This window comes from Leucoraja erinacea, chromosome 3, assembly GCF_028641065.1.
Source record: "Leucoraja erinacea ecotype New England chromosome 3, Leri_hhj_1, whole genome shotgun sequence".
Classification (NCBI taxonomy): Eukaryota; Metazoa; Chordata; class Chondrichthyes; order Rajiformes; family Rajidae; genus Leucoraja; species Leucoraja erinaceus.
This window is the reverse complement of record NC_073379.1, coordinates 50,449,712-50,466,103: the sequence shown is the minus strand read 5'-3', so window position 1 is coordinate 50,466,103 and position 16,392 is coordinate 50,449,712. Positions and strand designations below refer to the sequence as shown.

The window sequence follows — 16,392 nt, the reverse complement described above, 5'->3', positions numbered from 1 at the left end:
GAAAGGAATGGAGGGTTATGGTCTGAACGCAGGTGTATGGGACTAGGGGAGAATATGTGTTCGGCACGGACTAGAAGGGTCGAGATGGCCTGTTTCCGTGCTGTAATTATTATATGGTTATATGGTTATAGGTAGCAGGAAATTAGCAGAATCCATTGTTCGTAGATAATGGCCTTAAACAGTTAGTAGTATGATCTTATAAAAATAATTATTTCCAAACTATTTATTATAGCTCCTTGAGGATATAACTAGCAAAAAAAAACGTATTTGAATGTAATGTGCTAGACTTTTCTAAAGGTTATTGTACACATTGCGGAGGATAGTATTTACAGGCAGAAAACAAAAGATCAATAGGTCATTTTCAGGTTTGTAAACAATAACCAGTATGGTTCCTCTACTAATGACTCAGAAAGCACAGCGTGTAATATGTCCAGATTTGTTGCTGAGATAAACGTAAATCGGAAAGTAATTTGTAAAGAACACATGGTGCTTACAAAGTAATAAATAAGTAGAAAATGTTGGCTGAAGTAATAAGAAAAAATATGAGGTTATCATTTTGATATGAAGAATGAAGCAGAGTATTATTTTAAACAGTGAGGTTATTAAGATATTATTTTGTGTGGGTACAGCAAATAAATAAGGTATCTATTGCAAGTGTTTGGAGTGAAAAATGTAAGGAAGTCTTGCTGCTATTGCATATGATTTTGGGAATCATATACTTGTGCTGAAGAGGATGTACAGTGCCCTCCATAATGTTTGGGACAAAGACCCATCATTTATTTATTTGTTTTTGTACTCCACAACTTGAGATTTGTAATAGAAAAAAATCACATGTGGTTAAGGAGCACATTTTCAGATTTTATTATAGGCCATTTTGGTTTCACCATGTAGATATTACAGCAGTGTTTATACATAGTCCCCCCATTTCAGGGCACAATAATGGTTGGGACACAGCAATGTCATGCAAATGAAAGTAATCATGTTTACTATTTTGTTGCATATTCTTTGCATGCAATAACTGCTTGAAGTCTGTGATTCATGGACATCACCAGTTGCTGGGTGTCTTCTCTGGTGATGCTTTGCCAGGCCTGTAATGCAGCCAGCTTTAGCTTAAGCTTGTTTTGGGGGCTAGTCCCCTTCAGTTTTCTCCAGCACATAAAAGACATGCTCAATTGGGTTCAGATCGGGTGATTAACTTGGCCACTCAGGAATTGACCATTTTTTAGCTTTGAAAAACTCCTTTGTTTTTTTTTTGGGGGGGGGGGGCTATATATAAACACACCTGTAATTTTCACATGGTGAAACCAAAATGTATAATAATGGCCTTTAATAAAATCTGACAATGTGCACTTTAACCACATGTGATTTTTTTCTATTACAAATCCCAAATTGTGGAGTACAGAGGCAAATAAATAAATGACGGGTCTTTGTCCCAAACATTATGGAGGGCACTGTAGTTTCAGTTCAGTTGTCACGTTTATTGTCACGACTACCGAGGTACAGTGAAAAGCTTTTGTTGCATGCTAACCTGTCAGCAGAAAGACAATACATGATTACAATCGATCGATTTACAGTGTAGAGATACGTGATAAGGGAATAACGTTTAGTGCAAGGTAAAGCCAGCAAAGTCCGATGAAGGATAGTCTGAGGGTCATCATGTAATGAACACTTTCATGTACAAAATATTGATAGGTTCTAGTCTTAGAATGTCTTCATTCCTGTGCTGTGTTGTTCTATGTTCTACGCATAGCTTTGTATGTGGTAGTTTGTGTCTCACTAACTTGATTACGTTTTTTGAGGAGGTGATAAAAGAGATCGATGAAGATAGGGTGGTGGATATTGCATGCATGGATTTTAGTAATGTTTTTGGTAAGGTCCCTCATGGTAGACTGATCCACAATATTAAGATGCACGGGATTCACGGTCATATGGATTCAGAACTGATTTATTCACAGAAGGCAGAAGGTTGTGGTGGAAGATAGATATTCTGGCTGGGCGTCTCTGTTACCAGTGGTTCTGTGACCAGAGATCTGTGCTGGACCTCTGCTGTTTGTGCTGTATATAAATAATCTAGATGTAAATGTAGATGGGTTGGTGAGTAAGTTTGTTGATGACACCAAAATTGGAGCTGTTGCAGACAGTGAAGAATGCTGTCAAAGATACAGGAGGATATAGATCAACTGCAGAAATAGGCGGATAAATAGCAGATGGAGTTTAAAGCAAGCTTGGCATGCTGCACTTGGAGGTTGAATGTAAGGAGAGAGTATATAGTCAATAGCAAGACTCTTATCAGCATTGATGTGCAGAGGGATCTTGGAGTCCCAGTTCATAGCTCACTAAATTGGCAGCACAAGTAGATTCGGTGGTAAAGAAGATGTATGGTATGATTGTCTTCATTGCGAGGGGCATTGAATATAGGAGTCACAAAATCATGATGCTGCTCCGTAGAACTTTGATTAGGCTGCATTGGCTGTGTAGCGTGTAGTTCTTGTCGCCCCATCACAGGAAAGTTGTGGAGCTTTGAGAGAGGTTGCAGAGGTTTACTAGAATGCTGCCTGGATTAGAGGGTTTCAGCTACAGGAAGACGGATTGTTTTCTCTAGGTTGAGAGGAGACTTGATAGAAGTATATAAAATGATGAGAGGCATAAATTGGGTGGACAGTCAGAACCTCTTTCCCAGGGTGGAAATATTGAACATGACAGGTGAGAGCGGGAAAGATTAATGGAGGATGTGCGAGGCAAGCCTTTTTTTACACAGAGAGTGATGGGAGCCTGAAATATATTGCCAGGAGTGATGGTGGAGCCAGATACGATAGTGATGTTGGCTTTTAGATGGAAGTGCGGAGAATAGAAGGATATGGATCATGGATCAGTTTAAGTAGGCATCATATTTTGCACAAACATTGTGGGCCGAAGGGCCTGTTGCTGTGCTGTACAGTGTGTAAAATGTAAACCAGGTAGGAAAATGAAATGGCATAAATGCTAGCAATGCGGAAAATTCAAATAGGATCTAATCATATTGTCAGAAGTTACTTTTATTGCTATGTGCTCTCTCAGTATAACCAACAGCATCAGTAGTGTACACTCAGAATATGACAGGAATCTACATTATTGTACAAATTAAAGCAAATTAAACAAATTAATTCATTTTATTTTCCTTCATGGCATGAAGGACATTTTAAAATTCTAAGCAACTGTCTGAGGGTTTGGGAGTTGTCGTTTTACAAACTATACACTAGCTTAATTAATTTTCAAAAGCCTTGCGGATAGGCAGCAGTAATTCTTCAGGCATTGGTTTGACTGGAAATTCTGATTTACTGGCACGGCAATAGCAAACATTCTTCCTAGTATTCCACAATGTGCTTTCAGTTGTTGTATCCTAATTATACTTATTTGATTATGTAATGAAATACTGGACACAGCTTCACACTAGTTCAACCTTATTCTCTCTCCTCCAAAAAATATTAGCTTTTTTGTTTAATACTGCTAGTCATTTTAAAGATGTTTTAAGTTTGAGATCACAGGTACTCTACTCATCAATTGCTACTGTGATATCTTAATTATTTGTTGTAAATCACAGTAACAGCATCCTTCTCATTGGCTCACTATAATTGTATTAATGTTTTAATTCTATCCTGTGCAAATTGATTAAGATTGGGAATTGGTCCCTTATTGGGCCTTAATGAGGGAAGGGAGTGGGGAACAGCTAGAATACTGTTGCTTCTTTTGGCAAGATACTTATGCAAGACTATTTCACTTGACTGGCCAAATTTCTTCATCGTAAACACACACTAATGCCCTGGAATGTATGATTGAGTGGATCTGAGAAGGGAAACTGGTTACTTTTTTGGCAAATATATTCACTGCTGCTGTCAACAATTGGGACTGTGGACTTAGGAGCCAATTTAGATGCTGGAAACTAGGCACTGGAACGCCGTAAACCTGGAAAGAAATAGCATGTTGCAATTTATTGAGTAGTTTGTAGATTAGCAATTAGCATTAGAGTGATCTGTCCATGGGTGCTAGTAAATACATGCATTGAGTTAACATAGTAAGACAGCCACCACTAATTCTCAGCAACCCATTTTATGTATTACTCTTTGCTATAATCAGACCGTTTTTCAATATCAGGCTTACACTGATATTTAGACATGGTTATGTAACATTGGTAAACATCCATTGGAGCAAACTGTATTTTTAATAACTAATGCTAACATTCGCATGTACAATATTTACACAGCAGCTGCAAATGACAAATTATTCATTTCACTGACAAATGTGACTGACTTGACGACATGCCATTTTCTTATTGATCAATGCACCGCCAAAACCTGAACATTAGCACCTCTTTAATTGTATGGTTTTGATTTTTTTTTAAACACATCGTATGAAATGAACATGTTGTCACAACTGGCAGAATGAGTTCTGTCCTCCACATTTGGAAAATCTTTGGTGACTTTGTAAGCACAAAAAATTTGGGGGCTGCTCAGATACAAAAGAATAAAGTGCCAGCACTTCACATCTCATTGAAAGAGGGAAAAAAACACTTGCCAGTTTAAATCCACTGGAGTAACCCAAAGTCCTTTTAAATATTTAGTGTAATATGATATCTACAATTTTAACAATGGTATTATTTTTTCACCGAGGAATGTCTATTGCATGTAGGAAGCATCCTCCTTCATGTGTTTACCAGAGGAGACTGTAATGTGGTATGTCTGTCTGTTGTTGTCCTGTCCGTTGACTGGGAAGCTGTGGATCTGTTAACGGGAAGGCGAGTGCTGCTTTGAAGCAAATGCTGCTGTGATGCCACCAATCTGTGAGGCCTGCTGTCAGCAGAAGCAAGGCTTTTTTGAGAGGACCCAACACCTTTTGTTTTGCCGAGGCCTGTGGTTATTGCACTGGGCTGTGTGTTCCTTCCTCTTGCCAGCCTGTTGCCATTTGGACTTCTGCTCCTGAGTGCGGTATCCAGTTGATGTGTTGGTGCCATCTCCATACTAGCTCTGTTGTCAGCATCAGCCATTAACTCCTCTAGTTCAGCAGTGCCGGTGAAGAAGGGGGGAGGCAGAGTGCTGCTGCGTTTGCTGCAGGATTCGCAACAGAGTTTATTGTAGCCTGGGATGGAGCAATACCGAGCAAGCACTTCCATTTGGCAGAATATAGACTTGTCTTTAAGGCAGGGCTCATCTACAAAAAACAATAACATTTGTTATCCTTAATAATAACAAGCAGAGAAAAAGAATAGTGTACTTCTTATGGCATGGGGGAGGAAATTGGGAGGGAGGGAGAGAGTAAGAAAGAGAAAGGGAGCTGGAGGTGGGAAGTTGAGAGATGGAGGTGGGAGATGGAGGGGAGAGGGAAGGTGCCAAAGGCTAGTGGGAAGGAGGAAGGGAGCTGAGGCAGATGGGGGGGGGGGATCTGGAACTGCTGAAAGTGAGTGAGCAGAAGCTGGAAGTGAGAGAGAGAGAGAGATGGAGGTGGAGGCAGTCAGGGAGATGGAATTGGATAAGATGGACATGAAAGTGAAAGGGTAAGGAAGTGGAGGGAGGAAGGAAACAGATGGCAGGTGGGTGAAGGAAGGAGGAGAAGCAGGAAACTGGGAAAGGGAGGTTAGGAAGGAGCTGTAATTCTGAGGGAACTAGAAGGAAGAGAGAGTAATGGGAGTAGGAAGGGAGATGGAAATGGAACGGTGAAAGAACCATGGGGGAAACCCTATCTTGTAGCAAGTTTGCAAGGTTTACAAGTAACCCTTGGAAACCTATCCATTAAGTCAGTTTAAGCTCTCACCTCATCACATCCCTTCTGTTGAAGGTCATACTGCCTCCATCTTGTTGGTTAAACAACATTTTTTCTAACAATTTTAATATTTATACATCTAATTCAGTCGTAGAGTCAAGTCAAGTTTATTGTCAAATGCACAAATATGGTGAGGTACAGCCACAGTAAAAATCTACTTGCAATAGCACACTCAGACAAACATACATAAACATAAATTATACATAAAGGACATACAGTTTTGCAAAATGGTAAAAAAGAAAACAAGCCTGCTGTGCAAAACATAATTTAAAAAATATATAAAATTCAAGTCTTGTTCAAGAGTTTAAACTTTAATGTCCCTTTTCTTGGAGGATCGTGCAATCCTATACCTGATGATTGTTCATCACAGCGGGTACATACCACCACAAGGAGGACGTCTGCAGACTCTTGTTGCTTCTGGCTTTTCCCCATCACACTGATTACTTGCACGGCATGTAACTTGCCTTTGTTCAATTCCTTCACCACATGTGATGGAACACTATGCACAATTAAACACAGAAAGAAATATGGTAAATCATTTTTCTTTTTGTGTTAACACTTCCCTTTGTCAAGCAGTACTATTCCAAGAGCATACAATGACATTATAGTGCTCACATTATGATGCAGTGGATTTGTGCCTGCCCATTCCATCCTCACTTCCCAGTGTCATTCCCAATGTGACAAATCTGCACAGCACTGATAGTTATACAACAAACAATATTACAAAAATGACTTCCAATACTGTATCCCAATGTTATCATGTGAATGTTATCATTTAGTAGCAACAGTATAGCACCTCTGATCAGTCTTTGTAAAGTACTTTGGGACACTAAGATTGAGAATCGTTTCTTGAAAAACACATGATTGCTAGAACTGTAAATAGTGAAGAAGGCCATCAAAGGACACAGCGGGATATAGATCAGCTACAAAAATGGACAGAGAAAGGGCAGGTGCAGTTTAATTTGACCAAGCGTGAAATGTTGCACTTTGGGAGATCAAATGTAAGGGTAAAGTGACCAGTTAATGGCAAGACCCTGAACAGTGTTGACGTACCGTAGGATCATGGGGACCAAGTCCATAGCTCCCTGAAAGTGGCAACACAAGTATACAAAATGGTAAAGTGTTATGTGGTATGCGTACTTCATTGATTGGGGCATTGAGTCAGGAAGTCATGTTGCAACTTTATAAGGCTTTTATTAGGTCACATTTGGAGCAATGCATGCATTTCTGGATGCCCCCTTACAATATGAATTGGAGGCTTTGGAGAGAGTGCTAGAGGTTTACCAGAATGCTGCCTGGATGAGAGGGCATTAGCTACAAGAAGAGGTTGGATAGACTTGGATTGGTTTCTCTGGAGCACTGGAGTGGAGGGGAGACCTGAAAGAAGTACATACAATTAGGAGAGGCATAGATACGGTAGAATCAGAACCAGGGATTCAAAAGCTCAAGGACTCAAAGTTATAGCTTATAGGTGAGTGGGGCAAATTTTAAAGGAGATGTGCAGGACATTGTTTTATTATATAGGTGGTGCCTGGAATAAGTAGTGGTGGAAATAATGGTGTTTAAGAGGCTTTTAGATACAGTAAACACATGGATATGCATGGAAAGGAGGCCCGTGGATCATGTGAAGCAGATGAGATTAGTTTACCTTGACATCATGTTCAGCAAGACATTGTGGGCCAAAGTGCCTGTTTCTGAGCTGCAAGGTTCTACGTTCTAATATTTTCTATCTTTTCTTACTGTTTAATTGTGTTATTTCCCAAATAGCTGGTGGAAACTCAAATTGGAATAATGCATCATTTACGTTTTTTAAAATACCAATCTCCCACTAAATTGTGACCCAATTTCCGAGAGGTATACATCATGATGCACAATGTATCAGTGTGTGTGTGGTGAACTGGCAAGGGGTCTCGCTGCTCACTGACCTCTAACCATGGCCCGGTTTTCCACTGAGCCGGGCAGGGCTTTCGATTGCAAGCCCGGCGGCTCTCAGGGCGTTCACCAGTGCAGTATTTACTGTGCACTGAGCGGTTCATTCCATCAGTCATCAGATGCATGCAGCGGACAGTGCGGATCTGATAGCCAGAACTCCCACAGGATTTTGTGCAGTGTTCCCATTCCGCTGCTATCCACCTGATCACGGGCAAAACAAGATGGGGTTTATTTCCAGAGATCCATGCCATCATCTGAAGGTTCACTATCCTTTTTGTTAAACAGTCATCCAGCCAGGAGACACTGAGATTATTGAGAGTTTTCAAACAGTGAGAAATAATGATTTGAAAGAAATACTTGTTCTGTTTAGCAATATTTCAATGATTTATTAAATGACTGAATTTATTAGCTATATATTCAGAGTAAAATGTATTTAACCGTATAAGATTATAACATCGACTGCATGATGAAAATCTTTTACGTGTACTGTAGGCCAGGATTAAAGGGGTCTTGCTCCCTTTGATACAGAATCCAGGCATGGGATATCTTTTATGCACCTGCAAATCTAATCATCAATAACTGTTACTTACACAGGCAGCTTACATTCCTGTAGGTTGCACATTCTGCGTATAGGTTTTGGCTTTTTGTCTGCCTCACAGTAACTGCGATGAACCATTTTATTATCCGTTTTCCTGCGGCATCCATATTTTGTGTATTGAAAACCTAGTAAAACAACCTGGGTCATTTATCTATGCCAAACATAACTTGAATTTTGTGTTAAAAACAAAATGGTGTTAAAAACAATACAGTAAACCCTTATTTCAACGACCCCCTTATAACCGATGGCGGATATAGCGGACGCATCTACCGACCCATCCCTGGCTCGCACCGTTTCCATCCCCGACTCGCAAGGTGCACCAGCCAGCTCTTCTTAAGCCACTGAAAGGAAACAATGTGCTGGATAGTAATTCAACGGATCAGGATCTCTGGAGAGCACGGATAGGAGACAATAGGCCTTTCCACGAACTGATTCAGCCGGCTGAGCTACTCCACCAATATGTGTCATAGTCTTAGAGTCATACAATGTGGCAACAGGCCCTTCGGCCCAACTAGCCCACACCAACCATCCCGCATCTACACTAGTCCCACCTGTCTGCGTTTGGTCTATATCCCTCTTAACCTGTCCTATCCATGTACTTGTCTAAATATTTCTTAAATGGTGCAATAGTATCTGCCTCAACTACCTCCTCTGGCAGCATGTTCCATGCGCCCAGCACTCTTTGTGTGAAAAGGTTCCTATTAAAATCTTTCCCCCCTCACCTTGAACCTATGTCCTCTGGTTCACAATTCCCCTACACTAGGCACGAGACTCTGTGCGTCTACCCGATCTATTCCTCTCATAATTTTGTAAACTTCGATAAGATCACTCGTAATCCTCCTGCTATCTAAGAGCCTGCTCAACCTCTCTCTCCCTATAGCCCAGGCCCTTATGTTCTGGCAACATCCTCATGTCCGGAAGTGGCGGCGCTGTTAATAGCTGCGGCTCGCCTGCAGTCCGTCTGTCTTTACTTTTTTCTGTTGGTTTTTTTGTCTTGTTTTGGTTAAGTTTTAGTTTGTTGGGTTGTGTTAGAGGGGGTGAAACATGTTCTCTGTCTCTTCCTTCGGGGGAATGCGACTTTTTCGTGTCGTATCCCCCTTCTCTGCCTCCGTCTGCGCTGAGGCCTAATGGCGGAGCTGGCGGCCTCCAGCCTGCGACTGACCCCGAGGCTCCGGAGGCAGAGCCACCCAGGACTTACCAACGAGAGGCTGGCCATCTTCGGGGCTAAGGCAGCGGTGGCCCGACTTGCTGGTGCGGCGTTCTGGCTTTCGGCGGTGGCCTGGAGCTGATGCAGCAAGGCTCGGAGCTGAGACTGCGGGACCTGGAGCTGGGGCGGCGGCCTGGAGTGGAGACTGCGGGATCCGGAGCTGGGGATGCGGCCCGGAGCGGAGACTGCGGGACCCGGGGCTGAGGCAGCGGCCCGGAACGGAGACTGCGGGAGCTGGGGCGGCAGCCCAGAGCGGAGACTGTGGGACCTGGAGCTGGGGCAGCGGCCCGGAGCTGGGGCAGCGGCCCGGAGCGGAGACTGTGGGACCCGGAGTGGAGACTGCGGGACCCGGGGCTGAGGCAGCGGCCCGGAACGGAGACTGCGGGAGCTGGGGCGGCGGCCCAGAGCGGAGACTGCGGGACCTGGAGCTGGGGCAGCGGCCCGGAGCTGGGGCGGTGGCCCGGAGTGGAGACTGCAGGACCCGGAGCTGGGGCAGCGGTCTGGAACGGAGACTGCGGGACCTGGAGCTGGGGCGGCGGCCTGGAGCGGGGGCGGCGGCCCGGAGCTGGGGCGGCTGCCCGGAGCTGATACTGTGGCGGGCCGTCTCGGAGCGGAGACGGCGTTCCGGCTTTCGACATCACCACGGAGGTCCGCTGGACAGGAGAGCGGCATCTCCAGCCTGGATCGATCGCCTCAGCGCAGAGGGAGAACAAGGAGGGAAGAGACGGAGACTAAGACTTTGCTTCCATCACAGTGACGATGTGCTTGGTGAACTCACTGTGGTGGATGTTTAATTTGTGTTTATTGTATGTTTTGTTATTATTGATTCTGTGTATGACTGCAGGCAACATAATTTCGTTCAGACCGAAAGGTCTGAATGACAATAAAGGATCTATCTATCTATCTATAAATCTTCACTGCATCCTATCCAGCTTGACAACATCTTTTGTATAACATGGTGTCCAGAACTGAACATAATACTCTAAATGCAGACTCACCAATGTATTATACAACTGCACGTTATACATGTCTTATACAACCCAACTTCTATACTCACCTCACCAGGATGGTGAATCTGTGGAATTCATTGCCATGGAAGGCAGTGGAGGCCAAGTTAATAGATATTTTTAAGGCAGAGATAGATAGATTCTTGATTTGTACGGGTGTCAGGGGTTATGAGGAGAAGGCAGGAGAATGGGGTTGAAAGGGAAAGGTAGATCAGCCTAGATTGAATGGTGGAGTAGACTTGATAGGCCAAATGACCTAATTCTGCTCCTATCACATGAACTTCACTTTAAAACTAAGCGGCAAAATTGCTGGTCTGCACCAACAAGCCCTTCTACACCAGTTCACTGCTCTTTCTTCAGCTTGCCCCCGCTAACAGGACGTGTTCAGTCCCCGGGGGGCTCCCTCCCTCTCACCTGCTGTCAAGTCTACATCTGCTCTGCCTACTGGATCGGCTGTACCTTCACTGTCACTGTAAGCCTATCCTGTGGACCATTCATCAGCCAAATTAAGTTAACCTCTCCCCAACTGCACAAACAAACTTCCCTGCAAAGATGTTGGTTCCATTCTGGTTCGGATGCCACCATTCCTGCTCATACAGGTCACACCTCCTCCAGAGATGGTCACAGTGATCCCAAACTCCAAAACACTCCCTTCTACTCCCTTTAGCCACATATTAATCTAGCCTATCTTCCTATTCCTATTGATAGAAGTAATCCACAGATTGTAACTGTAGAGGTCCTCTTCTTTAATCATTGACAGCTCTCTAAAATTGCCTTGCATTATGTCATTTTCTTGTTTAACCTACTGTATGTCGTGGGTATCAATGTGGATCAGAATCTCTGGCCTCCCCTCATTTATGAAAATGACCTGCAGCCACGCTGATCAGGAAGGCAAATTAAAAGCCTTGTTTGCGGTCATAGAAACATCTGTCTGCTCCTCTTCCGTTAATCCACTGTCACTATAGTGCTCCTAGATATTTTCCCCATCTCTCCTATACTGCTTTTCCTTGGGAGGCCATTCCATATGACATATTAAATTTGTTTCTCTCTCCATAGCTGCTGCCTGATCTGCTATTTGCATTTTTATTCTTTTTTTAAATACTTATAACCGCTTGATAATGTGAGATTTATCAGATAAATATACCCATGCTTATATCTACTCAAAATCTAGTCAAGTGGGAACATGGCCAGATAGCCAGCTCTAATGGTGTTAGTTGAGGAATAATTATAGTCAAAGATCCAGGGAAATCTCATCCCTTCTTTGCATTAGTGTCAGCAGAGCTTAGGTTTAAAATAGCTTCAAATGCTCTGAAATCTGGCACTTTTGATAATGCAGTCTACAAATGTGCTGCACTGAGGCATTAGCATTCATTTTAAGCTCAGGTTTCTGGAATGAAACGAAGCTGTATCCTTCTGACTCAGAGATAAGGTCGTATTAACCATTGAGCAACTGCTGGCCTTGTTATTGCAATTAATAAATTGTTAACAGATTACACCCACACCATCATTAAAATATCTAACTCAGATATAATTACCTCCAGCACATTGTTTGGAACACTGGGACCAGCTCTTCAGAGCCCATTCAAATACGTCAAGATCTTCCTGAAGCACATTATTGTTGCTGATGGTTGGCAAAGAGTCTTCATGGATAATATAGTTGTAGGTGAGACTTGATTTGGTGCTATTATTCCGAGGGATAATCTGAAAGAAACGAAGGATTTAAAAGAAAACCCAATATCCGTGGATGAAATTACTAAAGATTCCACAGTTGGACCGTTGTGGTTACTGGTACTTTCTTAGATCTGATATGTGGATATCCACCACTGTATTCAAAATTCAACAAGCCACTTCTGTCTCATTATCATTATCATATTTTACCATCATCCCTTTTGTTGTTTATCACTTCTTCATTTAAATTTAACTCAGATCTTGCCTTCTGTCCTCTTCCCGCTGACCTTTGGCTTAAAAGCAGCTCGTTTTAATCTCTCCTTGGTCTCGATCGTTTATATGAATGTTGTCGCCCTTCTAACTTGCAGCTGACCCAACTGAATATTTCTGGTATATTCTGCTTTCATCACCTTGAAAGTTACTAAGATCTGATTTGTCTGATTCTCACCGTGCCATTTCCAAGAGTATGGTGGTCATAGTCATACAACATGGAAACAGGCCCTTTGCCGAACTTGCCCAAGCTGATTAAGATGCCCCATCTACACAAGTCCCACCTGCCTGCATTTGACCCATATTCCTCTAAACCTTTTCTATCCATGTACCTGTCCAAATGTATTTTCAATCTTTTTATAGTACCTGTCTCAACTACCTCCTATGGCAGCTTGTTCTATATTCCCACTCTTGTTTGTGTGGGAAAAACATCGAACCTCTGGTTCCTGTTAAATCTTTCCCCTTTCGCTTTAAACCTATGTCCTCTGCTTATTGATTCCCCTATTACTAAGACTCACAGAATTTACCCTATTTGTTCATTTATAATTTATCATTTATACATCCCTATTAGATCACTTCTCATCCTCCTGTGCTCCCAGGAATAAATTCCTAGCCTGCCCAATCGCACCCTGTACCTCAGGCCCTCAAGTCCTGGCAACATCCTCGTAAATATTTTCTGTACCTTTTCCAGCTTAACACCATCCTTCCTATAACACTGTGATCAATACTGAACACAAATGCAGCCTCATCAACATCTTGTACAACATGTAACATATCATCCCAACTTCTATACTCAATACCATGACTGATGAAGGCCAATGTACTGAAAGCTTTCTTGACCACCCTATCTACCCGTGATGTCACTTTCAAATAACTATGTACCTGGACATCCATATGACACTCACCAGAGCCCTGCTATTCTCTGTGAAAGTAGTTGAGCTAACAGACAATAGACAATAGGCAATAGGTGCAGGAGTGGGCCATTCGGCCCTTCGAGCCAGCACTGCCATTCAATGTGATCATGGCTGATCATCCCCAATCAGTACCCCGTTCCTGACGGGTGCTCCAGTTTCCTACCACATTACAAAGATGTACATGTTTGGAGGTAAATTGGCTACTGTAAAGTATACATTGTCTCTGGTATATAGTATAATGTTCAGGTACAGGGGATTGTACACGGACTCGGTGGGCTAAAGGGCCTGTTTCCACAATGTATCTCTGAAGTTTAAAGTAAAAGACTAGCTTTCTAGTCCTGGGGAAAATATCCTTTTTCCATGTAATCTCCCTGGAGTAATCAGGCACCGTTGTATCTTATGAACACAGTCTGTCAGTTTCACTGTAGATGGCTGCTGAAAGTGACAAACAATTGCTTCTATTGACACATGCTGTGACCATGGTTAATATTTTAGCATGAGAATACATACAACTAAACAAACTGCTATTAAAACTATTTTTGAAAATCCTGTGTGTGGTAGGAAGAAACATTGTTATTGCAAGTCTAAAACTCACTAGGCGATTCGCCCTTTCCCCATTGACAATGTGATTTTCTATAAAGCAAGGTTTCTTTCGAATGCAGCTAGCACAGAGCAGTACCACCAACATTTCATGGTCTAGAACAAACATCCTAGTCAGAATAATACTAACCATGAATCTACTGAATTGTTATAAAACCTGGTTAACCAGTCTGACCCAGATTTGCATATAACCATATAACAATTACAGCACGGAAACAGGCCATCTCGACTAGAAGGGTCGAGATGGCCTGTTTCCGTGCTGTAATTGTTATCGTAACTGCTAGATTAAAAGTGAAAAAGGATAAAACCAGACAGACGACCTAGTCACTAAAAGTGGTCCAGCAAAAAAGTCACGTCGATCTTCTTTGACCTTTTAAAGTATCCCTTGCAAACAGTGTTTAAATGTGGAGAGCTGACACAAGAAGCACCAGGCATACCTACATTTTAAGAGGCTTCTAGAATCTGAAACATTCACAGTTTATCTTTCCATAAATGCTAACTGTGTCTTTTTTTGTTTCCATCTGTATTTTTCCGAATTTCCAGAATCTGTAGTTTTTTTAAATTTTTGCGAACAGGTATTCTAGCCCCTAAGACATGTACCTGCACACCCAGATCTATCTGCTATACGGTACCAGAGTCCTACCATTCTCTGTGAAAATAGTTGAGTTAGACCCGTAGCTCATGCATCTGGCTAGGGTCAGGAGGTTTTTGGAGCAGATTAATTATTTGAGTTAGGTGCAATAACATTTTTAAAATAGACAAAAGTGCTGGAGAAACTCAGCGGGTGCAGCAGCATCTATGGAGCAAAGGAAATAGGCAACGTTTTGGGCAGAAACCCTTCTTCAGACTGATGTAGGGGGGGAAGAGGAAAGGAAAAAGGAAGAGGAGGATTCCGAGGGCTGAGGGAGAAAACTGTCTTCGGAGGGAGGAGGAGACTTCTTCAAAGTAGGCATACCTAGAGAAGATTATAAAGATGTTTTGGCAAGTGCAAAGAGAGAAAAGCTTATTTTATCAAAAACAAATTTGGTCCTTTATCAAAAGCATTAAACATTCTGTAAATCTGATCTCTTTAAACTTCTCTAAGAACATCAGCCATAGCTTCTCTGGTCTCTGTATGCAACTGAAGCCATGTACCGCCAGTACAGCACTAACAAATATTTTTTGTGCTGTCTGCAGGGCCTTTGCACCAATAGAATAATTCACATGGGATTGTGCTCTTTGCAATTATTTGTTATTTGTAAATCTTTCAGCCCTTCAAATCATTTTGCCATTCAATTAGATCTCTAATTTAATACCAGTTACCTGCTTTTAGTCTAAATCATTTGCCTTAATTACCGAATAATGATAAATCGCACTCAATCTAAGCTTCAAAGGTCCAGCACCATTATCCTTTTGGAGGAGAAAATGTCAAGTTATTAAGTGTGTGAACTTAATACTTAGTGTGTGATTAGTACAGGTACAGGCCCTTGGGCTCATCATGACTGTGTCGTACATGCTGCAAATTTAAACTAATCCAGGCTTCATGAATATGGTCCGTATCACTCTATCCACTGTCTAAATGTCTTTTAGACGTTGCCAGAGTACCTACTTCCACCACCTCCCTGGCAGCTCGTTCCAGTTCCCATCACTCTTTGTGGAAATGGCGCAGTGGTGCAGCGGTAGAGTTGCTGCCTTCCGGGTTCGATCCCAACTACGGGTGCTGTCTGAATGGAATTTTGCCTTCTTCCCATGACCTGCATGGGTTTTCTCCAAGACCTCTGGTTTCCTCCCACATTCCAAAGACGTATAGGTTTGTAGGTTAATTGGCTTGGTGTAAGTGTAAATTGTCCCTAGTGTGTGTAGGATAGCATTAATGTGCGGGGATCGCAGGTGGGTGCGGACTCGGTTGGTCGAAGGGCCTGTTTCCGCACTGTATCTTTAAACTAAACTAAACTAAAATACTTGCATCCTATATCTCTTTTACATTGTCCTTCATTCCCTTGAAACCAATATCCTCTAATATATGACGTTTCCACTATAGGAAAACAACTCTATCTACCTTTTATAAACCTGTCTTAATGTTATATACATCAATCAGGTTTCCCTCAGCCTCTGACGCTCATAAGAAAGCAATCCAGCTTGTCCAACATCTCATGTGCTAATTTTCTTCAACCCAAGTAACATCTTGGTGAACCTGAATCCTCTTTAAAGCCTCTAATAATTCTTATAATGTGGTGACCAGAACTGCAGGCATTACTCTAAATAATGTATGCATATAACTGGATAAGAGATGGTTAAACAGCTAAATGGGGGGGACTAACAAAACTATGAGAGCAGGACTTTAATGAGAGGGAACATTTGGTGCTATTTAAACAAAGGGCTATCCTTGAACACTGATCACTCTCCCTACCCAATTTGCTTAAA

At 42.3% G+C, this 16,392-nt stretch overlaps 1 protein-coding gene across 1 annotated transcript in view; it reads right to left on the bottom strand.

Moving 5' to 3' along the window:
* Positions 1 to 2,766: 2,766 nt before the first annotated feature.
* The window catches only part of LOC129695572 (A disintegrin and metalloproteinase with thrombospondin motifs 3-like), a 251,354-nt gene continuing 237,728 nt past the window's right edge, over positions 2,767 to 16,392 (bottom strand). The window contains exons 18-22 of the mRNA XM_055632651.1: positions 12,073 to 12,238; positions 8,316 to 8,448; positions 7,719 to 7,926; positions 6,175 to 6,292; positions 2,767 to 5,184 (exon numbers count right to left, since the gene is read on the bottom strand). Of these exons, the coding sequence (XP_055488626.1) occupies positions 4,679 to 5,184; positions 6,175 to 6,292; positions 7,719 to 7,926; positions 8,316 to 8,448; positions 12,073 to 12,238 (1,131 nt within the window). The 3' untranslated portion in view covers positions 2,767 to 4,678. The remainder of the gene's footprint in view (positions 5,185 to 6,174; positions 6,293 to 7,718; positions 7,927 to 8,315; positions 8,449 to 12,072; positions 12,239 to 16,392) is intronic.